Source organism: Phocoena sinus, chromosome 15 (genome assembly GCF_008692025.1).
Source record: "Phocoena sinus isolate mPhoSin1 chromosome 15, mPhoSin1.pri, whole genome shotgun sequence".
NCBI lineage: Eukaryota > Metazoa > Chordata > Mammalia > Artiodactyla > Phocoenidae > Phocoena > Phocoena sinus.
Genome location: NC_045777.1, coordinates 53,611,703 through 53,639,508, shown reverse-complemented (window position 1 = coordinate 53,639,508; position 27,806 = coordinate 53,611,703). Strand labels below are relative to the sequence as shown.

The 27,806-nt window shown below is 52.8% G+C and overlaps 4 protein-coding genes across 16 annotated transcripts in view; 3 read left to right on the top strand and 1 right to left on the bottom strand.

The window, feature by feature from the left end:
• GLYR1 (glyoxylate reductase 1 homolog) overlaps positions 1–3,022 on the top strand; it is a 37,248-nt gene extending 34,226 nt beyond the window's left edge. For 6 of the 7 annotated variants that reach the window (XM_032604313.1, XM_032604318.1, XM_032604317.1 and 3 more), the window contains one exon: positions 820–3,022. In XM_032604313.1, coding sequence (XP_032460204.1) covers positions 820–894 — 75 coding nt within the window. In that variant the 3' untranslated portion in view covers positions 895–3,022. The remainder of the gene's footprint in view (positions 1–819) is intronic. The other variant, XR_004345682.1, reaches the window with a different exon arrangement.
• A 444-nt stretch (positions 3,023–3,466) lies between these two features.
• ROGDI (rogdi atypical leucine zipper) lies at positions 3,467–9,632 on the top strand. Of its 3 annotated transcripts, none has more exons than XM_032604319.1 (11): positions 3,467–3,620; positions 3,692–3,763; positions 4,468–4,550; positions 4,774–4,828; positions 5,552–5,632; positions 6,409–6,504; positions 7,745–7,843; positions 8,220–8,333; positions 8,409–8,458; positions 8,571–8,697; positions 8,853–9,632. In XM_032604319.1, the coding sequence occupies exons 1-11, from the start codon at positions 3,576–3,578 to the stop codon at positions 9,282–9,284; spliced, it is 1,254 nt and encodes a 417-aa protein (XP_032460210.1). In that variant the 5' UTR covers positions 3,467–3,575; the 3' UTR covers positions 9,285–9,632. The 3 variants fall into 3 exon arrangements, with proteins under 3 accessions (XP_032460210.1, XP_032460211.1, XP_032460212.1); XM_032604320.1 differs by having other exon boundaries at positions 9,007–9,631; XM_032604321.1 differs by lacking the exon at positions 7,745–7,843 and having other exon boundaries at positions 9,007–9,632.
• A 290-nt stretch (positions 9,633–9,922) lies between these two features.
• Positions 9,923–10,728, bottom strand: SMIM22 (small integral membrane protein 22). 3 transcript variants are annotated; one of them, XM_032604326.1, is made up of 4 exons: positions 10,671–10,728; positions 10,297–10,458; positions 10,133–10,218; positions 9,923–10,026 (listed from the first exon to the last, which is right to left on the bottom strand). In XM_032604326.1, exons 2-4 carry the CDS (start codon positions 10,430–10,432, stop codon positions 9,985–9,987), a joined length of 264 nt encoding a protein of 87 aa, XP_032460217.1. In that variant the 5' UTR covers positions 10,433–10,458; positions 10,671–10,728; the 3' UTR covers positions 9,923–9,984. The 3 variants fall into 3 exon arrangements, with proteins under 3 accessions (XP_032460217.1, XP_032460218.1, XP_032460216.1); XM_032604327.1 differs by having other exon boundaries at positions 10,667–10,695; XM_032604325.1 differs by lacking the exon at positions 10,671–10,728 and having other exon boundaries at positions 10,297–10,527.
• Positions 10,729–10,816: 88 nt separating this feature from the next.
• SEPTIN12 (septin 12) lies at positions 10,817–27,051 on the top strand. Of its 3 annotated transcripts, XM_032604322.1 has the most exons (10): positions 10,817–10,959; positions 16,752–16,918; positions 19,332–19,457; positions 19,536–19,617; positions 21,236–21,373; positions 21,510–21,627; positions 21,724–21,819; positions 25,813–25,909; positions 26,547–26,598; positions 26,682–27,051. In XM_032604322.1, exons 1-10 carry the CDS (start codon positions 10,928–10,930, stop codon positions 26,899–26,901), a joined length of 1,128 nt encoding a protein of 375 aa, XP_032460213.1. In that variant the 5' UTR covers positions 10,817–10,927; the 3' UTR covers positions 26,902–27,051. The 3 variants fall into 3 exon arrangements, with proteins under 3 accessions (XP_032460213.1, XP_032460215.1, XP_032460214.1); XM_032604324.1 differs by lacking the exon at positions 16,752–16,918; XM_032604323.1 differs by lacking the exons at positions 26,547–26,598; positions 26,682–27,051 and adding an exon at positions 25,994–26,204.
• Positions 27,052–27,806: the final 755 nt, after the last annotated feature.

The following is a 27,806-nucleotide window of genomic DNA, read 5'->3' as shown; positions in this document are numbered from 1 at the left end:
ACACCTGAGCTGTAGTGGACATCATGTTTAGAAAAAGAAAAAAATGCAGCCAGCCAACTGTGTGGGAGGAACCTGTGTCCTGCTGCATTTTTTCAACATGACTGGATGTTGTGCTGCCCTTGTTAAACGATGGCTTTTTAATTTTTCTCACACTCTTTCATATTCGTCTAGTACCTTTAGGGTGGCTGTTAATTGCCAAGCACCATTCTAGGCTCTGGGGACACAGGGTGCAGCCCCTTCTTTTCCTTATAGAGCTTACATTTTAATGGAAGGAGGCACAAAGTAAGCACATAAATGTTTAAACAAGTAGGAATTGCAGAAGGTTAGAATTATGAATAAAGTGGAACAGAGTAAAGGGATGGAGGTGGCTGGGTAAAGTGGTGCACCTGCTGCTTCAGATGGGATGGTCAGGAAAGGCCTTGGAGCTGATTGGGAAGGAGCCAGCCAATGCTGAGGGAAGGACAGGGACAGTGGCCCAGAGGATAACATGGGAAGTCCTTGGAGCAGGAAGGAACATGATTATAACTACTAACAATGCTGAGCCCTGCCTCTGAGCCCTTTACATTCCTCACTCCATTAATCCTCACAATAACTCTGTTACCTTCTCCATAAAGTCAAGAAGCAGTGGTGGAGGCACAGAGAAACTGAGGCACTTTGTCCAAGGTTAGGCCAGTCAGTGGGTGATCCAGGAGTCACGCCCAGACAGCCTAGACTCCAGAACCTACCTACCTAACCGCATCGAGAACCGCCTCTCGGAAGCAGATCTGTGTCTGTAAGTCAGCTTTGTGGCCAGACTAAGCCCATGTCGTTTTTTTCCAGGTGTACAAAAGAGCCAAGGCACTGGACCAGTCTGACAATGACATGTCTGCCGTGTACCGAGCCTATATACACTAAGCCCTCGACCCCACCCCCACCCCCCCCATCTTCCCTCTGACCCCCTCTTCCTCACATGGAGTTGGGGTCGTGGGACTTAACTCTGGACCAGTCCACCTGTCTCCATCTTCTTTTTTACAGACTTTGAGACTTGCCATCAGCACAGCACACAGCGTCGCTCCTCCCCTGGAGGTCCTGGAGAGGGGAGGGGTGTCAGCAGGATTGGCCTGTGGGAAAGCTCTTGAGCTGGGCACTGGCCTTGGACTAGGTGGCTGTGTGCACACACACACACACACACACACACACACACACACACACACACACACACACCCCACCATACTGGCTCTCGCCCCAGGATAGAAGCTGCCCAGAAACTGCTGCCTGGCTTTTTTTTTTTTTCCCCTTTTTCCAAGCTGTCTTATCTCAAACCCCTTCCAGTTGAGGAACTAGAATCAGCAGTGAGAAGTGGAAGCTTTCCCACTGCTTCCCTCACAACGAAGAGGCTGTGGTTCTGTCCACTGTCCCCCACTGGATCCCACGCAGAGAGAGGCTCTGGGCCAAGATGAGCCAGCAGACTGTAAACCGAGGGTCCCATGGGCCCTCCAACCTCAGGTGACCAGCTGATGAGGATTGTCATGTTTAAGCTACCAATGTGCAACCAACTCTCCATAAATGCCTTTGTGAGCTGAAAAGGGATTGGCAGAGTCAAGCGAAGACAGGGCTCTGGCTTTCCAGGGAAAGCAGCAAACAGCCCGCCCCTAGGTGAGCTTCACAGAAGCCCTCTCTCCTCGCTGCTGTTCAGCACCTGCCCGGAAGTCACCATCACTGTGGAGCCTGGGCTGGGATCAGACTTCCTTGCTTTGGTGTAAGGGTGCTCACTCCTCACCAGGCTGTTGTAGTATTTGGATTTGCATTCCAGTCCTTGGGAAGGGGGTCCTGAGGGCCAGCACTGAGGATTGAAGAGGGAGGGGGTATGGGGTTCCTTCCTGTTTCCGTTATGCCACAGACCCTTCACCTGGTTCTGAAGAGCCACTCTGACCCACATCCCCTCACAGCAGTCCCACCTTCTCCAGCGCATCCCTGCACAAGTTCCCTGCATGCCCACCTCTCTCCATTCTCCTCCCCTCCCCCTTTTCTTCTCATGGAGACAGTATTGCTTTCTGTCTCTTCCTTCTTTGGTCCAGACCCAACCTGACCAACGATGACCATTTCTTAGGCTCAGCTCTTGAAACAGGAATGAGTGTCTGCACTTCAGCCAGCAGCTTGGTCTTCGGTGCTTTCAGGGTCCTGGGGTCTGTTGGGAGGGAAGAGGAGAACTAGGCCTGACTGAACCAGAGCTACCTGACCCTCAGAGGCAGATCTAAGACATCCTCAAGACCCTAGCATTTCTCCTTGGATAGGGGACCAGAGGGGCTTGGAATGTGGCATAAGAACAAGGAGAAGTTACCTAAAGGATGTCAGTGTTTTCTCCCTCTGCGTGGGTTGGATTTTCCAAAGTCACACCGCAGGTCAGCAATTATAGTGAATATGTGATGATAAACAGGTGGCCACGCTGGTGTGGGGCCCCTCCCCCTCACAGCCTTGGCCCTTTTCCACTGATCAGAACCCAGGTCAGGGGATCTCAGAAGACATGGGTGGAGGGCAGGGGAGATGCCCGTGGTTTTTGGCACAGTTGTTAATTTCACTGGGATTTTGAATTCTTCTCTGTCTGAACACAAAGCCTGTGCTAGTCCTAGCCGGACACTAGGGGGTGGGGGTGGGGGAAGATGCTGTAATGAAACTGGTTAGTCAATGTTGTCTTAATATTGTTGACAATTCTGTAAAGTTCCTTTTTATGAATATTTGTTTAAGCTATTTCACCTTTGTTTTGAAATCCTTCCCTTTTAAGGAAAAAATGTGACACTTGTGAAAAAGCTTGTAAGAAAGCCCCTCCACCACCACCCTTTTTTTTCCTTTAAACCTCCTTTAAATGACAAATCTTCTAGGTAATTAAGGTTGTGAATTTTTATTTTTGCTTTGTTTTTAATGAACATTTGTCTTTCAGAATAGGATTGTGTGATAATGTTTAAATGGCAAAAATAAAACATGATTTTGTGCAATTAACAAAAAGCTACTGCAAGCAAAATAAAAACGTTTCTTGTTAACACAATTGTGACCTTGGCGGTGGTCTGCGCCCAGACATCGAGCGCCGTGCGGTGGTGGGAGGGGTAGCTACGGCCCGGCGTGGAGCGGAGCGGCGGCCTCTTCAGCGCGGCGACGGGACTGTAGGGTCCGCGCGTTAGTCCCTCCCGGACCGACGGAACTAGTGAGCCGGAGGCGAGATCGGGCGGAAACAAGGTTCCCCGTCGGCCAATCGCCAGGCGCGGCGAGAGCAAGCTATCGGGCCGGCCAATCGGTGAGTGTGCGCGGAGCAGGGCGCCCTATCAGGGCCGAGAAGGGGCGGGACGAGCGTCCCCGGCGCTCCGGCCCGACAGTAGCGATGGATACGGCGCCGGAGTGCTCAGCGCCCGTGGTTGGTGCGGGCGGTATGCCGGGCGAGCCGGAGCAGGCGGTTTCCGGGGCGCTCACAACGTCGCGAGCTGGAGGCGGGGCGGGCGCCCGCGCAGCCAATCGGCGGCGGGGGGTGGGCCCGGGCGCGACGGAGGACTGAGCGGCGAGCGGACGGCGGGCCGGTGACGGTCGCTGGGCAGCGAGCGGCGGTGATGGCGACCGTGATGGCAGCGACGGCGGCGGAGCGGGCGGTGCTGGTGAGGCTCGCGGGCGGGGTGGGGCGGGGGGCGGTGGGCCCGGGCGGCTGACTACGGGCCTGTCCCCGCAGGAGGAGGAGTTTCGCTGGCTATTGCACGACGAGGTGCACGCCGTGCTGAGGCAGCTGCAGGACATCCTCAAGGTAACGCGTCTTGAGGGCCTGTGCGGGCGCCCACCCTCCCTACCCTCCCCCAGCGCGGCTCCTTCCCCGGCCTCCCGCGGCTGCCGCCCGAGCGCCGACTGTATACGCAACGCGCGGTGTTCAGACCAGGCCCTACCCTCAGAGGACTTAGAGTCTAGCCGGGAGGCAAGCAGTAGCAGATAATTACCCAATTCCACAAGCAGCCCTGTGAGCGCGGCCCCAGGGGTTGGGGAAGGCCTCCTTTGGAATTGACATTTAACCTCAGATCTGAAGGACCCAGCATTTTGACCTCAGCCAAGTACTCGATCTCTCTGGGTCTCCCCTTTGCCAAAAGAAGATACTAGTACCGGCCTCAGGGCTGTTGTGATAAAAAAAAAAAGCCAATAGAATCACAAAAAAATGTCCAGGCAGTGCCTGGTAAAGCCAAAATTGCAGGTTGCCATGACTACTGCCTCCCCTGACTTTGCTCCTCACTTCCAAACCTTACCCAAGCCGGGAGGGTATCTCTCGGTTCTCTCCCCCGGGTTGGGCACACAGTAAGCTCCCAGGGAGTGTGGAAGGAGCCGGTATCGGCTCAGGTAGGACCTGAAACTCAGGCTGTGGGGCCTGAAACTCAGGCTGTGGGGGAGGGGCCCTGGGAGTGGGGCTCCTGGACACATGGCTAGGCTGGAGTGGGTGAACTCTACCCCAACTCCCCTCTGCAGGAGGCCTCTCTCCGCTTTACTCTGCCGGGCTCAGGCACCGAGGGGCCCACAAAGCAGGAGAACTTCATCCTGGGCAGCTGTGGGTGAGCTTGGGCTGGGATGGGGGTGGGCTCTTGGGGAGGGGTTGGGATACCCTCTAGGACAGGTGGCACGGCCCTGCCCTGCAGACTGATTTCAGCTCCAACGTCCAGAGGATATGCAGTGGGACGGGCTGGACCATCCTGTGACAGCCAGGGACGGCCTGTTGGAGGATGGGGTGGTGGGAGGGGCAGCTGCAGGCGCTGCTCTGACTCCCACGTGTTGTAGCACAGACCAGGTGAAGGGCGTGCTGACTCTGCAAGGGGATGCACTGAGCCAGGCGGTGAGTCTCCCGGCCCCTCTCCCCTTCCCATGCTGCCACAGGACCCAGTGGGGAAGAGCGTGGGGGCCTCTTGCTTATCCCAGCTCTGCCGCCAGCCAGCTGTGTGACTCTGGGCAGTATCCTTGACCTCTCTGGGCCTCAGTTTCCTCGTTTGTAAAATGACACCCTCCCTAACCTGCTCATGAGATTGGTGTGTGGCTTCAGTGACAGGTGCAGGAAGCGGGGAGGAATGCTTTGCACACAGCGCTACCTGGCCCTACCTGGATTCTGGGCCCCAGGAAGCGTGGGCATTGGCAGGATTAGGCTGGCTCCAGATCAAAGTGCAATCAGCCAACATCTGAGCTCCAGCTGCACTTGACCCTGTGGCAGGTGCCAAGGCCTGGAGGAAGGTCCCTCTCCTCGGGTGGGCGTTCCGTCACTTGGCATGTACACGTTTTCCATTTGCACACAACTACACGCTTCCTCCCAGACTAAGCCGCCTTCCCCTTTCTTGGCTCTTTTCCCTTTCACTTCTCGTGGTTCCTCTTGGGCCTGAGTTCCTGTTTCCTGACCTCCCTGTTCACTCCCCAAATGGCCAGGGTGTTGAGAGGCCCTCTGCCCCATGTAGTGGCTGTGGCCTGAGCTACCGTACACACCCCATTTCTGCCCCCGGCTCAAGGGCTCAGAGTGGCCAAAAGCAGGAGGGCATCCTTCTGCCCAGCTTATCCTGCTCTTGCCCATCAGGACGTGAACCTGAAGATGCCCAGGAACAACCAGCTGCTGCACTTTGCCTTCAGGGAGGACAAGCAGTGGAAGCTGCAGCAGGTAACCGGGTCCTTCCCCAGCCATGACTCAGGGGCACAAGGGCAGGCAGGGGCAGTCCCTTGCAGCGCTGAGGCCTCCTGGGCTGGCCACTGTGGGGACCTGCAGCCGCAGCAGGCTTGGGAAGGTGTTTCCTAGCAGCACAGCTGTGGTGGGCAGTGCCTGGCCTCCTAGCCTGTCCTATGTGTAGGCCCCCAGCCCAGCGGGAGCTACAGGGATGCCCTGAACAAATCACTCCCTGCCCAGACTTCCAGGGGCTTCCCCTGGCTCTTGGAGACCAAGTCCATGCTTCCTAACAGCACCTATGTGATTGGGCCTGGTTTCTGCCCCCTCCTTCTCTCCTCTCACTGGCCACCAGCTGTTTCCACCTTAGGGCCTTTGCTTGGGCTTGTCCCTCTGCCCGGAGTCCACTCCCTCAGCTTTTCTCATCACGTGAGCGTCAGCTCAAGAGTCGCTTCCCTGGAGCTTCTCCCTCACCGCCCTCATCACCCTGTTTGTTTCCTTGTGCAAGTTGCACCGTCTGTTACCTTGTGCCTTTACTCTATTATTTTCTGTCCTCCTTTGGAAAGTGAGCCACATGAGGCCAGGGACCAAGCCTGACTCACAGCACCCAGCCAGGGCCTGGCCCGAAGGCGGCACCCACCCTGCCCCTCCTAGGAGGATAGGCCCTCAGGGTGGGGGCCCGTAGGCTGGGGCCCCCAGGGACGTGGCTGCTGTGAATCTGGCTCCTCTCCCTGCCGAGGCCCAGCCCACAACTGCTCATTGGGTGCTGTTTTTAGATCCAGGACGCCAGGAACCACGTGAGCCAAGCCATTTACCTCCTTGCCAACCGGGAGGAGAGCTACCAGTTCAGGACAGGAGCAGAGGTCCTCAAGGTGAGCTGCCCGTAGGGATGGGAGAGCCAGGTTCCCTGACCTCTGACTGGGCCCCTGGAGAGCTCTGCCCCCACATTCTCAGGTGTAGCCAATGGTTGACCCTTCACCTCTCAGTGTATACATGTCCATCCAGCCACAGTTGAAAGGCTCACAGCCCAGGCTCCAGAAACAGACCTGGGCTCTGATCCCAGGGCCCCCACTATGAGCTGTGCAACCTCAAGTCACTTACTTAGCTATTCTGTGCCTCAGTAGCCTCACCTGTAAAAGGGAGACAAGCTGTAGTGACTGCCAATCGTGATGATGCAGGTAAAGTGGCCTCTAGTAAACGCTTGGTAAACAGTAGCTACAGGTTTTAGTACCAGCAACAGAAAAACTTTTGTAATTAACAAAGTGAATTCATGTGGTGTGGAGAGACAAGATGAGCTCAGATGCCCTGAGTTCATGCTTTAGCTCTGCCCCTGACTTGCTGTGTGTCCTCAGGTGGTTCACCTATCCTCTCTGGACCTCGTGAAAATTTGAAACCAGATGGACTAAGGTCTTTCTCAGAACTGTGACCACTCTCTGGGGTGTAATGTGCAGCCCCCATGCCTCCACCCAGTAATTCTGCCTTACCCTGGAGCCAGGTGACCCCAGCACCACGGCAACAGCTGGATGAATAGCTGGAAGCAGTGGAAACTGGGGCTCTGAGTTCGAGCCAAAGCTTTGCTCCTTGACAAAGGGAAGGGATGAGTGCAGATGGTTCCACCGTTCCCTAGCTGTGTGACCTTAACCCTTTGGAGCCTCAGTTTCCTCACCTGTGAAAATGGGTCTGGTGTCCACCATAAGGCTTCAACTTAGTCATCCCAGTTCTTCCTTGAGGAAGCCCTCCGTGGTCCCTTGCATCCAAGCTGAATTAGGGTCCCTTCTTCTAAGCTCCTTCATTGCCTGTACCCTCATCCACCACGCCCTCGTGCCCCTGGGCCTAACTTCTGGTATCTTCTATTCCCCATTGGACCAATACCCAGGATCCCATGCAGTAGAACCTTCTGTCCTGCCCCCAACCCCCAGCTGGAGCCCAATTACCTGCATCTTTAACAAGCCCCCTGCTGCAGGGGTTCGGGCCCTGAGACTGTGACCTCCAGGGAAGGAGCTAGGAGCTACCATAATTTTGTTGCTACTGACACAGGGGTGGGGACGGGGAGGAGATCAGGACCAGGCCCCGCTGCCCTCACAGCGGCTGTGACCAGCCCCCTTCCCCCAGCTGATGGATGCCGTGATGCTGCAGCTGACCAGAGCCCGAAACCGGCTCACCACTCCAGCTACCCTCACTCTGCCTGAGATCGCTGCCAGCGGCCTCACGGTCAGTGGTGCCTCAGGCCAGCCCCTGCTCCAGGAGAGGCGGTCCCCACAGAGGGGCCCAGCTCACGCCCGGGAGGGACACAGGGGTGCCAGGAGGTCCTGCAAGCCCCAAATTGTCAACAGAGTCCTATGTGCAGTTTTCTGGGATGGGGTCCTTGGCTTCCATTCTGCATCCCTCAGATATGTACCCCCCTGATCTGGATCAGTGGGTCCCAGGCTCAGTGGTGCAGGAAGCTATCTGTGGTACCTGAGAAGACACTGGAAGCCCCAGTCCATGGGATGGGGACTGGGAGTCCCCGGGGTGGTTGGAGGGGCAGGCGTGAGATGTGCCTGCTCAGCCCTCATCCCCCTTGCCTGCCTGGCCCCACTCCCCACAGCGGATGTTCGCCCCCGCCCTGCCTTCTGACCTGCTGGTCAACGTCTACATCAGCCTCAACAAGCTCTGCCTCACCGTGTACCAGCTGCATGTCCTGCAGCCCAATTCCACCAAGGTGAGCACCCCACCCACCCCATCCCTGCCCGCCCTAGGCCCCAGGCCTGACCCAGTCTGATGTTCTTCTGCCTAGAACTTCCGCCCAGCCGGGGGTGCCGTGCTTCACAGCCCCGGGGCCATGTTGTAAGTACCCTGCCTGGGAGGGGTCCCTGGAGCGCCCTCGCCTGTCTGCACCTCAGGGGATGGGGTCCTGGCCGGCTGAACTGCCCTCAGGGACCCTCCCATCTCCCCACAGCGAGTGGGGTGCACAGCGTCTGGAGGTGAGCCACGTGCACAAGGTGGAGTGTGTGATCCCATGGCTGAACGATGCCCTCGTCTTCTTCACCGTCTCCCTGCAGCTCTGCCAGCAGCTCAAGGATAAGGTGGGGACATGGGGGCGGTCAGGGCCGGGCTGGGCCTCACGCAGATTAGGCCAGCCAAACAGCAGGTTGTTTAGCCCCTTCTTTTTTGGGGCGGCACACCTCTAAAGGGCCCCCTAATCTTAAGATCTGTCGTACCCTCTGCACACCCCAAACAGGTGGGCCATGGTGTTGCTTGGCAACAGTATCCTCTTCCTGACACATGGCCCTTGGATGACCTTCAAATCTCACCTGGGTCACAGAGGGTGCAGCAGGGGCCAGATCGCCTAGCACCACCACTCACCATGTCCCCCCATCTCCCTCCTTCCCCAGATCTCTGTGTTCTCCAGCTACTGGAGCTACAGGCCTTTCTGAACAGAGCGCCCAAGAGCTGGTCCCCCTGGGAATGGCCCCTGCCCAGGGAGTCCCTGTTTCCCCCCCCCCGCCCCCCCCCCCACACACACATAAACACACACGCACGCACACACACACACACACAAAGTGCCGACCAGAGCTCAGCACTGCGGGCTATTTATTTCCCTCTTCACCCTGCCCTGCCTGTCACATCTGCACAGATGGGACTGAACACTGGACCCACTGGGAGGAAGTGACACTGGCGTGCTTTTTGTCTTGAATGGGGGAGGTCAAGAAGGCGGAGCTTCAAGGTAGCCTATAGTCCAAGCCCTGCCCTCACCCCAAGGCAGGAACCTTTGGACTCAGGCTGGGGCCAGGCCCAGGGCTCTCCTTCCTCCCCTCTTCGCAGCCTGTCCTCCAGGATGGCAAGGGGCAGCCACACACCCCCTCCCACTGGAGCCTGAGGAGTGGGTGGTGGCCCTAAGCTCTGAGTTGGGGAAGGAGGACAGAAGCTGCCCACCATGAGCTGTAGTGCCCTTGACTGTGTTCGCTTGGCAACCCTGGCAGGGACTTCAAGAAATAAAGATCATCTGACTTTGCCTGGAGCCCTTCTGTCTGTCTGTCTGTCTGTCTGAGTAGGGACCTGGCCAGGGGTCCCTGATAGTCAGGAGCTGGGCCGAGTACCCAGTGACTGAACCCCTGGCCTCCAAGGGGCTGAATGGGATGGTGAATGGGCAGCCGCTGGGTGGCTGCAGCACGTCACCTGAGGTCTCCTGGTGACAGTCATGCCATCTGAAGGTTGTGAGGGACACGGGGCATCTGGATGAAGCAGTGGGGGCCTACACTGCCCACGGTGACAGGAGGCTCGGAATACACTCCAGACTCAGGCTTTGGCTGAACAAGGCATTGTTATTGCTGCCCATCAGGACAAAGGCAGGGGAGCAAGAACTCTCCGCATTAAGGCTCCAGGGCAAGGTTATCAAATCCCCCGGCGTGTTTCTGCAAGAGAGGCACACGGGCTGGTGGCTTCAATCCTCGGCCCCCGGCCCGCCCCACCCCACCCCACCGCCACCTTTTCGGCCTGGCCCTGGTGCTCCGGGCTCACCTTCCGGGACCTGGAGGAGTGGCTTTGGCAGCAGCCACAGCAGCAGCAATGGATGCAGACGACCAGCAGCAGGAGCGCCATGACGCCTGTGGGCAGGATGGGTATCCAGATATGGCCCTCGGCCTGGGAGGCTTGCCGGGGGCCAGAGGCCAAGCCATACTCACCGAGGAAGACGAGGAAGATGATGAAGGCACCGGTGTCCCACTTGGACTGGAACAGCTGGTGGCTCCACAGTTTCCCCAGCACTTGCTGGGCTGTGGCACTCAGCTCCTGCTCCACATCCTCCATTAACAAGGCCATCTCAGCTGGATGGTCCTGGGCACCGCCTGCTGCAGCCCCCCAGAGGGCCACCTCAGAACCCTGGGGCTGCCACATCCCTGCCCCGCTGCACTGCAGCCCTGGCCCTGCCCTCCCACACCACCCTTCTTGGCCCCAGCCCCTACCCCAGCCTCTCTTCCACTTCTCTCCTGGCCCTGGCCTGAGCAAGCTCCTCCCCGCCCACTCCCCCCAGCAGCCCTACCCCTGGGCCCCCACCTGCCTTGGAAATCTCCCAGCCAAGCAGGTTCTAGGTCCTGGGAATACAGACTACTTCCTGCTTCCGGGTCCACACCACCTGAGACCTTGGCAACCAGCCCCGCCCCCCACCAGTACCCCAGGGCCCAGGTGAGTCAGCAGGTGCAGCACGGAAGGAGGAGGCCACAGGCCTCTCGGCCTCTTCATTCCAGAGATTTTTCTCAATAGACCAGACAGCCAACCTGGAACACAGCAGACACTCAGCCGCTGTTGCCTTCATGAATGAAGAAAAGACAGAAGAAAAATGGTGGCAGGTTGGAAGGAGGGAGGGAGGTGAAAAAGAAAGGAGGAGAGGGAGGGAGGGGAGGGAGAAGATGTTTCTGTTCCACCGCCCTTGCCTGGGCAGCGACTGTGTGCCTGGCAGCGCAGCAGCAGCAGCCTTTGGGGTCCTTATCTATTCTAATCCTCACAGTGATGCTTGTGAGGCGATGGTTATGGTCGCTCAAATGAGCTCTCTCCCCAGAACTTGGAGCCCAGGGCCCCTGACACGGCACCTGGAGCTGTCTCGCCTCCCCCGTTACCCCCAGAGCAGGGGCCAGGCCTGCTAGGCCCTGGGGACCAGCTGTAAATCAGGTGGACACACCTTCTTATCCTTGTGGGGCTTATGGTCTCGCTGGGAAAACATGTTGGCTAATGTTAGGCTCTGTGCCTGACGCTATACAGGCACACTTTACTGCACTTCACAGATGTTGCATTTTTGATAAATTTAAGGTTTGTGGAACCTTGAGTTGAGCAAGTCTGTCGGTACCATTTTCCAACAGCATTTGGAAACTTTTTCATTTTTATTATATCTGTTACAGCAATCTGTGAGGGGTGATCTTTGACGTTATCATTGTAATTATTTTGTCATTTTTTAGCAAACTAATTTTTAGTCAAGGTACGTATGGTGTCTTTTTTAGACACAATGCCATTGCCCACTTAATAGACTACAATATAGTGTAAACAACTTTTACATGCACTGGGAAAGCTGTGTGACTCGCTTTTTTGCAATATTCGCTTTATTGTGGTGGTCTGGAACTGGACCCACAATATCCCTGAAGGATGCGTGTACCTAATGTATTCCTCATGGAAATCCTAAAGTGGGTATTATTGCTATTCCCATTTTACAGATGTGAAAACTGAGGCCTTGAGAAGTTCAGCAACTAGCTCAGGTCACACATGTATTCATTTCCTGTTCTTGCTATAACATACTACCGTAAACTTAGTGGCTTAAAACAATTCAAGTTTATTATCTTACAGTTCTGGAGGTCAGAGTCTAAAATGAGTAGGCAGGGCTGTGTTCCTCCTGAAAGTCCTAGGGGAGAATCAATTCCTCAGCTTTTTTTTTTCTTTTAATTTATTTAATTTATTTTTGGCTGCATTGGGTTTTCGCTGCTGCGCGCAGGCTTTCTCCAGTTGCAACAAGCGGGGGCTACTCTTCGTTGCGGTACATGGGCTTCTCATTGTGGTGGCTTCTCTTGTTGCGGAGCACGAACTCTAGGCACGCTGGCTTCAGTAGTTGTGGCACTCGGGCTCAGCAGTCGTGGCTTGCGGGCTCTAGAGCACGGGCTCAGTAGTTGTGGCACACGGGCTTAGTTGCTCCACAGTAAGTGAGATCTTCCCGGACCAGGGATCGAACCTGTGTCCCCTGCATTGGCAGGCAGATTCTTTTTTTTTAACATCTTTATTGGAGTATAATTGCTTTACATTGTTGTGCTAGTCTCTGCTGTGCAACAAAGTGAATCAGCCACACGCATACTTATATCCCCATATCCCCTCCCTCTTGCGTCTCCCTCCCACACTCCCTATCCCACCCCTCTAGGTGGTAACAAAGCACCGAGCTGATCTCCCTGTGCTATGCGGCTGCTTCCCACTAGCTATCTCTTTTACATTTGGTAGTGTATATATGTCAGTGCTACTCTCTCACTTTGTCCCAGCTTACCCTTCTCCCTCCCCATGTCCTTAAGTCTACTCTATGTCTGCGTCTTTACTCCTGTCCTGCCCCTAGGTTCTTCAGAACCTTTTTTTTTTTTTAGATTCCATATATATGTTAGCATACGGTATTTGTTTTTCTCTTTCTGACTTACTTCACTTTGTATGACAGGTTCTCCGTCCGTCCATCTCACTACAAATAACTCAATTTCATTTCTTTTTAATGGCTGAGTAATATTCCATTGTTATGTATGTGGCAGGCAGATTCTTAACCACTGTGCCACCAGGGAAGTCCCAGTTCCTCCGCTTTTCCAGCTTCTAGAGGCCACCCACCCACATTCCTTCGTTCATGCCCCACCCCCATCACTTCCACTTCTGCTTCCATCCTCACACCTTCTCTGGCTCTGTTCTTCCTGCCTCCCTCTTATAAGGACCCCAGTGATTACACTGGCCCACAGGATAATCTCCCCATCAGAATCCTTAATCACATCTGCAAAGTCCCTTTTGCCACATAAGGTAACATATTCACATGTTCCCAGGGATTCGGATGGGAACTCTTTGGGCACCATGATTCTTCCAACCACACCTAGTGAGCAGAGAAGTCTGAACTGGAACCCAGCCGTCAGATCCCAGAGCCCTTGACCACCATGTAATACAGTCTCCTGTGCTGGGATCCCCATCTTACACTCTCCATCCCCTCCATTCCTGTTCTGAGATCTCAGATTCCTGTTGCCCAGGGAAGGTAACTTTGAAATGACTGTTCTATTGCAAAAGGGGGTAGAGACGCAGCCACTGGGGAAAACGGTCCCTTGAAAAGTTACACATAGTCTTATTATAAGACCCAACAATTCCACTCCTAGATATATATACCCAAGATATTAAATCATGTCCACGCCAAAACCTGTACACAAATGTTCACAGCAGCAGTTTTCATAATAGCCAAAAAGTGAAAGCACCCCAAAAATCCACAAACTGGTGAATGAATAAACACATTATGGTCTCTCCATGTGGTGGAATATTATTCAGCCATGAAAAGTAACAAAGCACTAACACATGCTACAAAGTGGATGAACCTTGAAAACATGATGCTGAGTGAAAGAAGGACAAAAGGCCACATAGTATGTGACTCCGTTTATATGAAATGTCCAGAATAGTCAAATCCATAGAGACAGAAAGTAGTGTTTGCCAGGGGCAGGGGGATGGGGATAAGGTGCTTAGTGGTAATGGAATTTCCTTTAGGGGTGATGAACATGTCTTGGAACTAGGTAGCAGTGGCAGATTTGCAACATTGTGAACATATCAATACTAAATGCCACTGATCTGTTCACGTTAAAATGGCTAGCAGTTAATTTTTATGTTCTGTGAATTTTACCTCAATTAAAAAATAAAAAGCGGGGAGGGGGGATGGTTTAATGACTGTGGCCCCTGCCCACCCCTTGGCCTGGCCGAGTGGGCAGAAGCCAGTCCTCTCCTCTCCCCACTGACCCTCAGTCTTCCTGTCCAGATGCCCAGGTGCCTCATTTCTTGTTTATTCTCATTAAAGAAAAACTGGGATATTCCAAGTCATTAAAAGACAGAAAGCACCCATAGAGCCCCTTGGACCTAAGCAGAGCAATGATGGGATAGAGGCCATGACAGGATGCATTTCAGGCCAGTCAGACCTCGGACTTGGATCTTGCTCCCAGCCCTTAACACCCACCCGTGTGTGACTGAAGGCCCACCCCCTGACCCCTCTCTGCCTCAGTTTCCTCATCTGTAAAGTGGGTGTATGGAAGTATTCCCCCTTCTCAGGCTGCTGAGGATTGAATGGAATAATTGATGTAAACACTCCCTTGGCACAATGAATGCACTAAATGGTTGTGTATTACTCTCACCCAACCTGTGGGTACGATTCCCTCCAGTCTTGATTCTTTGGATACATTGGGTTCACCTGCCATCCACACTCTTGGCTTTCCCCAGTCCACATGGCCAAGAGCGCCTTGAATGGTCCTGCTTTCTGCAGACCTGATCATCCAGTCCGCAGTCCCTGTGGGCATTTTGCCCCCAGGTTTCCAGATCCTACATCACTCAACGCATGACACCTCTCCTGGAGAAAGTGTTTTCTGGGCATAGAGGCTTATTTCCTCAGGAGACATTCCCAGAGACGGAATCTCCTCCCGTGCAAGGTGGGTCTCCGTGTCAGCAGCGCTGTTTGGTCATCCGCACAGAACGTTCTCATCTGCATTGATGAGGAGGCCAGCCTTGCCATGTCCCTCAAGAGCTGTGGCGTAGCTTGAGAGAGTTCTCCAGCAGGAATGGCAAGCGTTCAGGGCAGGCTCTGCCCAGGGTCCTGCCCAGCCCCACTCCTGGCCTCCAAGCCTGGAAAGTGAAGTTTAAGCCTCTGTCTTCAGATGTGTAGAAAGTGGGGGAGCAGAAGGGCATGGGCAGGGAAGGACAGAGGCTGCTGGGGCTCAGGACAGTTGAGCTGAGCAGATCGGGCAGAGTTGCTGAGTCCTGGTGGGCAGAGTGGGGGCGGCAAACCACCACCTGCTTTTGTAAATAGTCTGACACGCAGCCACTCCCGTCCATCTACTTGTGGCTGCTTTCCCACTGCAACGGCAGAGCCGAAGAGTAGTTGCAACAGAGATCTTATGATTAGCAAAACTTAAAATCTATACTATCTGGCCTTTTACAGAAAACATTTGCCAACATCTGACACAGGATTGCTTAGGGCTTGCAAACTCAGGTGCCAGGAAACAGGTGAGAACGAAATAACTGAGATGAACTTGGTATAGGAAACATCTTATTAGGGAGACATTAGGGAGGGGTGAGGGCTATGGCAAACTGGAGAGCACGTAGCTCATCTAAAGGGGGCAGCTAGGGAGTTCCCGGGTGGTCCAGTGGTTAGGACTTGGCGCTTTCACCGCCAGGGCCCGGGGTTCAATGCCTGGTCAGCAAACTAAGATCCTGCAAGCTGCATGACGTGGCCAAAAAATAAATTTAAGAAAAAGAAAAGAGGGCAGCTTGTGTCAGCTGTAGGCTGGACCCAGAGTTGCCGAGGCTTATAATCTCTAAGATACACTAGAAATCTAGATGTTTGTGTGAACAAGAAAAGGGGCTGCAGAGGGTGAGCATGTGGACACAGATCCCAGCCCTGCCACTACCTCACTGTGTGACCTTGAACCACTTTCACTCCCTGGACTCTGATCTGTAAACTGAGGGGTAGAAGCTGCACTCACTTCACAGGGCTCTGATGATTATTAACAAGTTAACATCCTAGGACTCCTAAAACAGTGCTGTGCGCAGACAAAACTCTGGCTATATTGGCAATTTAAAGCACTACGATGCCAACAATGGACGGACCGAAGAAAACACATGGATGTTGTACTTTCTGGCCATGGGTCACAGGTTTGCTTCCCCAACAGAGTGGTTAAGGGGCATGAACTTGGAAGCAGAGGGACTGGCTGCTGCCCAGAGCTGCCACTTACCAGCTAAGTGACCTTGGGCAAAGGTGCTTCCCCGGGGCGGGGGGTTCCTGTCTATAGATCTAGGCTGGGGTCATTGTGAGGGTTATAGGGCAGTGACCCGAAAGGGCCTGGTGGAGTAGCTTACCTGTCCCTGTTCTCAGCCCCCTGCTGCAGAGGAGCCCCCAGGTGGGGTCACAGGAAGGGGGTGGAGCTCAGGTTCTTCAGTTAACTGTCACCCTCTCCCCTCCCCCTCAGCACATAACCAGGGTCTGCCAGGACAGGGCAGCCCCCAAGGCTCCCACAGGGATCCAAGGCCACCAGGTGCCACATGAGGCTGCTTCTCTCCCTCTCTGTCCCCCATGGGTCCAGCCCCTGAGTTTTGCCAGGCCGGCCACACACTGCTGTGGGAGTGTCTGAGTGGGGAGAGACAGATCCCTGGGGCTGGTGCATATCAGAAAGCGGGTTCAGTCTCCCCTGAGAGGCAGCTCCCCCAGGCACCCCTCGACAAACCCCGTGGGCAGTGGGGACTTGGGGGATGCATAGGTGAGGGGGCATGAAGTATGGGAGTGCCTGGGAGCAGATCTCAGGAGTCAGGGTTCAGAAATGAGAACTCGGGTGGTCCCCCTCTGGAGCCCCAGCGACTCCCTTCTCCCCACCCCACCCGGATGACAGGCATCGTTGTTCCTCAGCCCCATGGACCCCCTGAGGCAGTCCCCCTCCCGCAGCTCGTCACGGGCCTCCAGCCCGAGGACCCTACCCTGCGAGATGCTTGGTTACGTGGGCATCGAGGCCGTGCTGGACCAACTAAAGATCAAGGCCATGAAGATGGGGTTTGAGTTCAACATCATGGTCGTTGGTGAGTGAAGGGCCTCGGGCTCACAGGAGGACAGACCAATGGACACCACCCTGTGGGCCCGGAGCCTCAGCCTCCCCATCTGTAAAGTGGGCCTGATAGTCGTACCTCACAAGAGTGTTGTAGGTGGAAATCTGGGAAACACTGAATTGTGAAAAGACAAAAATCAACGTGAAGCCCCAACCAAATGCAAACAAAGCAATAAAAGGGGAGGCCATGTGTGGCAGGAAGTAGGGAACACCAGACTCATCCTGGTCCCAGGCCTTAACAACCCCCAGTGTGTGACCTGGGGCAGGGCCTTTGACCCCTCGCTGCCTCAGTTTCCTCATCTGGTTTAGCACAGTGCCTGGCATCTAGGAAGTTCCCCATGGGTCAGTTTTATCCGGAATTGCATTTTTATATATGCAAAATTAATGTTGTAGGTCAAAAACTACACTTCTCACAAAATAAACTGGATATAATGGAATATAAAATGTCAGAGTGTGTAGCACCAACTAAGGGCATTATTCTAAGGTGGGGGTACCCAACAGAAATGTCATAGAAGGGGACTTCCCTGGCAGTCCAGTGGTTAAGACTCTGCACTTCCACTCCTAGAGGCCCGAGTTCAATCCCTGGTCAGGGAACTAGGATCCCACATGCCACGTAGCGTGGCCAGAAAAAAAAAAGAAAAGAAATGTCATAGGAGCCACATACATAATTTTAAATTCCCTAGTAGCTTCCTTTAGAAAAGTAAAGAGAAACAGGACAACTTACTTTTAATCGTCTTTTTTACTTAAACCAATACATTCCAAAAATACCATCATCTCGACATGTAATCCATATAAAACATTATTCATGAGATCATTTACGTTGTTTTTGTCATAACAAGTCTGCAAAATGTGGTTTATTCTTTTACACCAACAGCACATCTCAGTTCAGATTGGTGTATGGCCATACTGCCAGTGGCAATAGCCAGGTGTGGCTCCCATATTGGATAGCACAGCCCAAAGGACAATTTCAGTTCTTTTTTAATTTTTTAAATTTTATTATTTTTGGCCACATTGGGTCCTCATTGCTGCGTGTGGGCTTTCTCTCTGGTTGCGGTGAGCAGGGGCTACTCTTCACTGAGGTGCGCAGGCTTCTCATGGCGGTGGCTTCTCTTTGTTGTGGAGCACGGGCTCTAGGCACGTGGGCTTCAGTTGTTGTGGCTTGCGGGCTCTAGAGCGCAGGCTCAGTAGTTGTGGCTCACTGGCTTAGTTGCTCTGCGGCAGGTGGGATCTTCCCAGACCAGGGCTCGAAACCGTGTTGCCTGCATTGGCAGGCGGATTCTTGACCACGGCACCACCAGGGAAGTCCCAGTTTCAGTTTTAGACACAACAGTGTGTCCTGCCCTGTGATGTAGGATGTTTACTACTGCAGGGCGTGGTCCGCGGAGTTTGAGAAGCCTGCACAGCAGGGAGAATGGACCATCTACAAGCTCAGGCAGCATAGGGGAATCTCACTAAAAGAAGCCAGACATGAAAGAGCACGTGCTGTGTGATTCCCCAAGTAGAGGGCGGGCAGCGCTGCTCCCTACCGATGATGTCAGGAGAGTGGCTGTCCCTGGAGCTGTGTTAACAGTTACTGCGAGGAGGCAGGAGTGGTCTTGGGTGGAGCTGTGTGTTCTGTCTCTTTATCTGGTGCTGCATACATGGGTGGTTTAATTTGTAAAAATGCATTGACCTGCCCATCAACAGATGAATGGATAAACACAGTGTGGTCTATCCATCTGATGGAATATTATTTAGCCATGAAAAAGTATGAAGTTCTAGCACATGCAACAGTGTGGCTGACCCTTGAAAGCATTATGCTGAGTGGGAGCAGCCAGATACAAAAGGACAGTTATTGCAAGATTCCATTTATATGAAATGTCCAGGGAATTCCCCAGAGGTCCAGTAGTTAGGACTTGGCACTTTCACTGCCTAGGGCCCGGGTTCCATCCCTGGCTGGGGAACTAAGATCCCATAAGCCAAGTGCCACTGCCAAAAAGAAAAAAGAAATGTCCAGAATAGGCAAATCCATCGATAGAAAGCAGATTGGTGGTTGCCAGGGGTTGGGGGGAGGGGGAATGGGGAGTGAGTGCCTAGTGGGTATAGAGTTTCTTGCTGGGGTGATGAAAATGTTTTGGAGCTAATGGGGTAGTGGTTGCACAACACTGTGCATGTACCCAATGCCACTGAATTGTTCACTTTCAATGGTTAATGTTAATTTCTTATTATATGAATTTTGCCTCAGTAAAAAATGGGGAAAGGCATTGAGCTGGAGACTTACGATAATACGTGCTTTTCTGTATTTGTTATACTTAGAAAACAGTTTACTTTCTAAAACCATTTATTTAAGAATTTCAGAAACATGCCTAACGCATCTACAGTTGTTGCTGCCGTGTGATTATTCACAGGACAGAGCGGGCTGGGCAAGTCCACCATGGTGAACACACTCTTCAAGTCCAAGATGTGGAAGTCCACCATGCCGGGCCTGGGGGTGCCCACACCCCAGACGCTGCAGCTGCAGTCTGTGACCCACGGTGAGTGAGCACCCCCTCACCCCACCCCCACCCCACTCACCCAGGCCCACTCTCAGCCCCTCTGCTCTCCCCCTACAGTCATCGAGGAGAGCGGCGTGAAGCTTAAGCTGACGGTGACTGACACACCCGGCTTCGGGGACCAGATCAACAACGACAAGTGGTGGGTCCTGGCGGGGAGGTGGGAAGGGCAGAGCCCTGGCTGCCCCTGCCCCTGCCCCTCCAGTCTCTGGGAAACATCCAGGCCTGGAGCCACCTGGCTGTGCCATCTTTGAGGCTCAGTTTATTCGTCTGTACAGTGGGTGTGTGCAACTCTCCCCCCAAGATCAAAGGAGTCAAGTATGTAAAGGTCTTAGCTTTGCTGCCTGGAAGCACTCGATAGAGGCTATGGTATGGCAGGGGGATAGAAGCCCACACTCCAGAGTCAGGACCCCTGGGTTTGACCACTTCCCAGCTGTATAACCTGGGCCTGGCCACGCAAGCTCTCTGAGCCTCCTTTTCCTTCTTCGTATCTTGGGGGTGACGACATCCCCTTTGCAGAATTGTTCTAGGCTCTCAAGGAGATGAAACACAAACACACACACACACACACACACACACACACACACACACACAATCGGGACTGGCTGCACAACTTGTGGGGGCCTTTATTCAAAAATTACTAAGGGGCTTCCCTGGTGGCGCAGTGGTTGAGAGTCCGCCTGCCGATGCAGGGAACACGGGTTCACGCCCCAGTCCGGGAAGATCCCACATGCTGCAGAGCGGCTGGACCTGTGAGCCATGGCCGCTGAGCCTGCGCGTCCGGAGCCTGTGCTCCGCAATGGGAGAGGCCACAACAGTGAGAGGCCCGAGTACCGCAAAAAAAAAAAAAAAAATTACTGAGAATTGTGAGACCACACCCGCAGAGCATTCAGCCCTGCGTGGGCCCTTCTTGGTTCAGAGCCCTGGGTGCTGGCTCCATCCACACTCCCATGAAGCCAACCCTGCACACAGCACCTCACCGAGCACTTAGTATGTGCAAGCTCTGTTCTAGATACAGGGATATAGCAATGAACAGAACTGATGAACATCTTTGTCTGCATGAAATGTATATTGTCATGGGTGTGGGGAGGCAAACAGTGAACAAAATTAATCAGCTTTGTGGAGGGTGAACCTGAACTCTTTATCACGACACAGGACACTTTCTGGGAGTGAAAGGGGGATGGAGCTGTAGTTGGTGGGGGAGTGCAGTTTTAAGCAGAGTGATCAAGGCAGAGGGCGGCAGGTGCAAAAGCCTTGAAGTGGGGGTGGGGTGGGAGGAGAGGCAGAGCTCAGCAGTGGGATGGGGTACGGACTTGTAGGGCAACATAAGGACTTTGGCTTTTCTTTGGCCACTGGAGGCTAAGCAGAAAAAGGATCTTTTTGGCCGCTGTGTTGACAATAGCCCTGTGGGGGGAAGGGACCCTGGCAACAATTGGGAGAGAGTCCCTGGTGGTTTGAACCAGGCTGCGGCAATTTCTCTCCTTTAATGCTTACTCCTCCCCTACAAAGTAGGTGCTGTCTTACTGTCCCCATTTTACGGAAGAGGAAGCTGAGGAAGAGGAAGCAGGGGTCTCTCTGAAGATGCAGGGGTGTGGGGGGTTGGTACTTGGGTGATCAAGGGCCTCAGGTTGCGTGGGACTGAAATTCCTGTGTCCCAGGCAAACGGGGCGATTGGTCATCCTAAGGGGAGAGCACTCAGAGGACCTAGGTTGAGGGGGGCTCCTGGCGAGGTTCTGAGGCTGAGCCATCTCCCACCCCAGCTGGGACCCCATCCTGGGCTACATCAATGAGCAGTACGAGCACTACCTGCAGGAGGAGATCCTCATTACCCGGCAGCGACACATCCCCGACACCCGAGTGCACTGCTGCGTGTACTTCGTGCCGCCTACCGGGCACTGGTGAGGTGGCTGAGCCGGTGGGCAGAGGGCCACCTGCGTGGGGAGGAGAAGAGGAGGAGGAGGAACCCCCGGGGTGGGCTGCGGGCTGGCACCCACTCATTGTATGCTCACTGCCATCACTGCCCCGCCTGAGCAGGCTGCGGCCCCTGGACATTGAGTTCCTGCAGCGGCTCTGCCGGACTGTGAACGTGGTACCTGTGATCGCCCGGGCCGACAGCCTGACCATTGAGGAGCGAGAGGCCTTCAGGCACAGGGTAATCTGGGCACCTGGGACAAGTCTGGGGTCAGTGGGGGTGTGGAGTGGGGGAGAATGCACAGGTGGGCTGAGGTCATCTGTGTGTGGTCCCCAGATCCAGGAAAACCTGAAGACTCACGGCATAGAGGTGTATCCACAGAAGTGCTTCGATGAGGACATCAATGACAAGATCCTCAATAGCAAGATCCGGGTAGGAGGCCATGGGAGGTGGGGAGGCTGGTGGGACCAAGGCTGGGTGATGTGCTTCCCACTCATCCTTTCCATCTGAAGATTCGTCTCTCTCTGCAACTTGGGGAAAGTTCATATATTTCTAGCAGGTATGAATCTCCACTCATCCACAAACTCAAGGCGAGCAAGTAATAGGTCATATCAGCAACCCTCAGAATGGGAGAAAATGTTTGCAAATGATATATCTGATAAGGGACTTGTATCCTGAATATATAAAGAACTCTAGAAATCAACAATAAAAGACAAGTACCCCAAGTTAAAAATGGGCAAAGGATTTGAATAGACATTTCCCCAAAGAATTTATACCAATGGCCACTAAGCATATGAAAAATTGTTCAACATCATCAGTCATGAGGGAAATGCAAATCAAAACCACAATAAGATACCACCTCACACCCACTAGGGTAGTTAGTATCAAAATGACACACAATGACAAGTGTTAGTAAGGATGTGGAGGAATTGGAACTTTCACACACTTCTTGTGGAAGTATCAAATGGTGCAGCCATTTTGGAAAACAGTCTGGCAATTCTTCAAGGTTAAACACTAAGTTACTATATGACCCAACAATTCCACTCCCCAAAGAAATGAAAACCTATGTTGACATAAAAACTCATACACAAATGTTCATAGTAGAATTATTTGTAATAGCCAAAAAGTGGAAACATTCCAAATGTCCATTAACTTGTGAATGGATAAACAAATGTGGTCTATCCATACAAGAGAATATTACTTAGCCATAAAAAGGAATAAAGTTCTGATAGATCCTACCCTAACCCTAACCCAATGTGGCTAAACCTTGAAAATGTGATGCTAAGTGAAAGGAGCCAGACACAAAAGGCCAAATATAATATGACTCCATTACATGAAATGTCCAGAATAGGCAAATCTATAGAGATAGAAAATAGACTTGTGGTTGCCAGGGGCTGGGAGGTTTAGGGGGAAATGGGGAGTGACTGCTAAAGGGTACGGGCTTTCATTTTGGGGTGATAAAAGTGCTCTGGAGTTAGATTTTGGTGATGGTTGCACAACTTGTGAGAATACTGAAAACTACTGAACTGTACCTCTAAAAGGGCAAATTTTGTGGTATGTAAATTATACTCAGTAAAGTTGAAGAAAGAGAAAGAGAGGAAGGAAGGAAGGGAGGGAGGGAGGGAGGGAGGGAGGAAAGGAGAAAGAAAGAAAGAAAGAAGGAAAGGGGGAGGGAGAGAAAGAAAGGAAATAGCTCACATCTTCATTTTCTCTGAATCAACTGAATTTCACCTCCAAGCCCCTATCTTCCTGCCCTTGTGGTACATTCAATGTCAGTCTGTCTGGATCCTGCAAAGCACCTGGGTGAGGCCTGGGGTTCTTCATCCATAGACACTTGGCCTCCACTCCCTCCGCCAGGGACCCTGCTAACCTACACAGCACTTTAGCTTGAATTAGAAAAAGGCAGTAGGGGCTTCCCTGGTGGCACAGTGGTTGAGAGCCCCCCTGCCGATGCAGGGGACACGGGTTCGTGCCCCGGTCCGGGAAGATCCCACATGCCGTGAAGTGGCTGGGCCCGTGAGCCATGGCTGCTAAGCCTGCACGTCCGGAGCCTGTGCTCCACAACGGGAGAGGCCACAACAGTGAGAAGCCCGCGTACCGCAAAAAAAAAGAAAAAGAAAAAGGCAGTAGCTTCCTTCACAGAAGGGAGCCTGCATGGGATTTCAGCCCTACACAGCCTCATGGTAAGTTACCTTTGTGCAGTGCACAAACTGCACATCTGTACATGGAAGCCCTGCTTCTTGTCTGGCATCCAGTTTCTCCACACATTCCCTCTTGCCGCTCCCCATTGGAGCAATGAACAGTATTTCCTGTGAAAGGTTCAAAGAGCCTTGACCTTCTGTTTTCTGTCCGGAAGCCAGCAAAGACAGCAGCCTGCTCACAGCTGGAACAGTGCTGGGGGAAATAAAGGAGAATGTATTCAAATTAACCTCTCAATAAATCATCCAGATATATAACATCTATTGAGGGTCAAATATGGGCTGATGCATAATAAGTGTGCAAGAGACAGTTATTATTAGCATCAATTTATTCCCCACCACAACCTAATTCTTAGAAAAACAAACCTACATGCAGCACTTGCCTGTTTAATCTCCACTTCCTGCCACGAATAAGTAAACAACCAGAATTTACAACAGGGCTCAGCAAACTTTTTTTGTGAAGGGCCAGACTATGGTAAGTATTTTAGACTTTGTTGCAATTACTCAACTCTGCTGTAGTAGAATGAAAGCAACATAGACAAGAGTAAATGAATGGCAGGGGTGGTATGCCAACGAACTTGCCTGGTTTGGCCCAGGAACCATAGGTTGCCAGCCCCTGGTTTACAAAATTCTCTCTTTCTTTTTGTTTTCTTTTTAATTTTTTGGCCGTGCCCTGCGGCCTGTGGGATCTTCCCCGACCAGGGATCGAACCCATGTCCCCTGTAGTGGAAGGGCGGAGTCTTAACCACTGGACGGCCAGGGAAGTCCTCTCTCTCTCTTTAAATTTCTTTTATTGAAGTATAGTTGATTTACAATGTTGTGTTAGTTTCTGGTATACAGCAGAGTGATTCAGTTTTATATATATAATGTATATGTATATATATATTTATATATACATGTTTATAAATATATATATGTGTTCCTTTTCATATTCTTTTCCATTATGGTTTATTACAGGATTTTGAATACAGCTCCCTGTGGTATACAGTAGGACCTTGTTTTTTATTCAGTCTCTATATAGTAGTTTGTATCTGCTAATCCCAAACTCCCAGTCCATCCCTCCCCCACCCCACCCCCTTGGCAACCACATATCTGTTCTCTATGTCTGTGAATCTGTTTCTGTTTTGTAGACAGGTTCATTTGTATCATATTTTAGATTCCCACATATAAGTGATATCGTATAGTATTTGTCTTTCTCTTTCATTTTTTAATAAATTTATTTATTTTTGGCTGCATTGGGTCTCCATTGCTGTGTGCGGGCTTTCTCTACTTGCCGCGAGCGGGGGCTACTCTTGGTTGCGGTGCACCTGCTTCTCATTGCGGTGGCTTCTCTTGTTGGGGAGCACGGGCTCTAGGTACACAGGCTTAAGTAGTTGTGGCACACAGGCTCAGTAGTTGTGGCTCGCGGGCTAAGAGCACAGGCTCAGTAGTTGTGGCGCACAGGCTTAGTTGCTCTGTGGCATGTGGGTTCTTCCTGGACCAGGGCTTGAACCCATGTCCTCTGCATTGGCAGGCGGATTCTTAACCACTGCGCCACCAGGGAAGTCCCTGTCTTTCTCTTTCTGATTTACTTCAACTAGTATGATAATCTCTAGGTCCATCCATGTTGCTGCAAGAGGCATTATTTCATTCTTTTTTATGGCTGTGTAATATTCCATTGTGTGTGTGTGTGTGTGTGTGTGTGTGTGTGTGTGTGTGTGTGTATATATATATATATATATATATATACCGTATCTTCTTTATCCATTCAGCTGTCAATGGACATTTAGGTTATTTCCATGTCTTGGCTATTGTAAATAGTGCTGCTATGAACTAAGAAGTGCATGTATCTTTTCGAATTATAGTACAAAATTATCTCTTAACCCTCATGATAATGGTTGAAGGTGGTAAGAAATTGGACATGAGCAGTATTATATCACTAATGTAGCTCTGAGTAACACTTGGTTTCCAAGACTTGTTCTGCTAACCCCTTCATTATGCTAAGCCCAAGATTATGCTTCCCAAACATTCACAGAGCCCTGCATCAGTATTGTCATGACTCCCATTTTACAGATGAGGAAACTGAGGCACACTGATTAGACTTTGTGTCTTCTGACTTCAGATATCTGTGCTCCTTCTATCACTTTCTCTCCCCACAAAGGACAGCATCCTGCAGGTTCCTATCTCAGTGTCTTCTCTTTCCACTTCCCGGTGGGGCCAACCCTCCGATCTTGTCCCTTCCCTGCAGGAACGGATCCCCTTCGCTGTGGTCGGGGCTGACCGAGAGCACATTGTGAATGGGAGGTGTGTCCTGGGCCGGAAGACGAAGTGGGGCATCATTGAAGGTCAGTGCAGGGGCCCTGGCGAGGGCTCAGGGGAGAACAAGTTGAAAAGCCCTGTTGCCTTTGGCATCCTTACACCCACCACAGAGCCCAGCACAGGAAACAGACAGACCTGGGATCAAGTTCCTTTGTGCAGTTCAGAAGCCCCGGGCAAGTTCCCCAACACCCTGGGCCTCAGTTTCCTCACAGTCAAATGGGTATCATTGTAACATCAACCTCATAGGGTGGTTGGAGGGGTCAGAGCCTCTGCTTTGCATGATACCTGGCACCCAGGAGGCACCCTATTCATTCACTAGAATTGATTGTGGGCCTACTATGTGCCACAGAGCTGACCAGACAAGGACGGGTGGGAAAAGCACAGTGAAGGAAATGTGGGATGGGAGGGGGTACCTGAGGGAACAGAGGAAGACCCTGCTGATTCAACAGCTGTTTATAGGAGCCACCTGTACCAGGGGCTGGGACACAGCCGTGAATGAATGAATGAACTAACAAACGGGAGGTGGGCTAACACAGGGAGATGTGGGGAAGGGCTGGCAGTGGCAGGGGGTGTGCAGCATACAGCAGGTGCTTACTCGGTGCTGGCCGAGGGCAGGGCGTGGAACAGAGCCTGCACTCAGGGGTTTGGTGCCGTATCTTGTAGTGGAGAACATGGCTCACTGTGAGTTCCCCCTCCTGAGAGACCTGCTCATCCGGTGAGCATGTGGGGAGCCCGGGGGGCTGCGGGGGCCCTGGAGGATGCCCTGGAAGTCCTGCTGACCTACCACCTATCTCCCAGCTCCCACCTCCAAGACCTGAAGGACATCACACACAATGTCCACTATGAGAACTACCGCATCTTCAGACTGAATGAAAGCCACGTGCTGCCCCGAGGGCCCGGCTGGGTGAACCTGGCCCCAGCCCCGGCCTCTGTCCCTGCCCCCGCGGGCCCCCAGGCCAACCCCGTCCCCCCAAAGGTCGGCGGGTGGGCCAAGGACAACTCAGATGAGGAATGCTGAGCACCGGCACATCCCGGGCCCACGGGCCTCCCCAAGTCCTGGGCAGCGCCCTGACACACACCTGTGTACTAGAGCATGTATTAAAGGGTGGACATTGCTTTTTATGAAAAGCTGTGCTTTGAAAACAAAAGGTGTTTTGTAAATGACTTCTTTGAGCTATCCTCAAATAAAAGTCTTGTTCTTTCTAAAATAGTGTGAGACTCTCAGGCCCTCAGGAGTCTTGAAGACCTGGGAGGGCCTGCCTTGGACGACCAGCCCCTTCTGCCCCAGAACCAGAGTCAAGTTCCAAATCATGCTCTGCTGTCCGTATCAGGCTCTGACGTGTCCCAAAGCCTCCCTCCCGCACAGGGCGTCATAAACACTTAAAAACTCATCTTTGCCATCTTCCCCAAACTCTGTGTCCCTCACTCCTGCCTTCCCTTTTGCCCCACCCTGGCAGACCAGAATGGTGAGAAAACAATTCCAACTTTGGAGTCTGGCGAAGCTGATGTGAAAATCCCCGCCCTGCCATTGACCTTGTGCGATGTGACCTTGGGAGAGTCACTTACTCTTGTGGGCCTCAGTGTCCTCATCTATAAAACTGGGCTGATACTATCGCTCCCACAGTGTTGTTGTGTGGACAAAACGGAGTGATTCATGGAATGTGCCTGCCACCCCTGGAGAAACAGCTCTCAGAGATGACAGGAACAGCAGAGACCACGGGTACAGGGCAGAGGCTGTGCCCACAGGGTGTGTGAGCACTTCCCAGGACTCTCTGGAACCCTCGAAAGGAAATGGACTTCATGGAAGCCCACATGGTACACCCAAGCTCCCCTAGGGCGCAGGCAGGCAGTGAGCATTCAGTAAGTGACCATGGGGAGCAGCAGTGGTATCCCAGCTGCTGGCCTGCACATTCCTGGTCACTG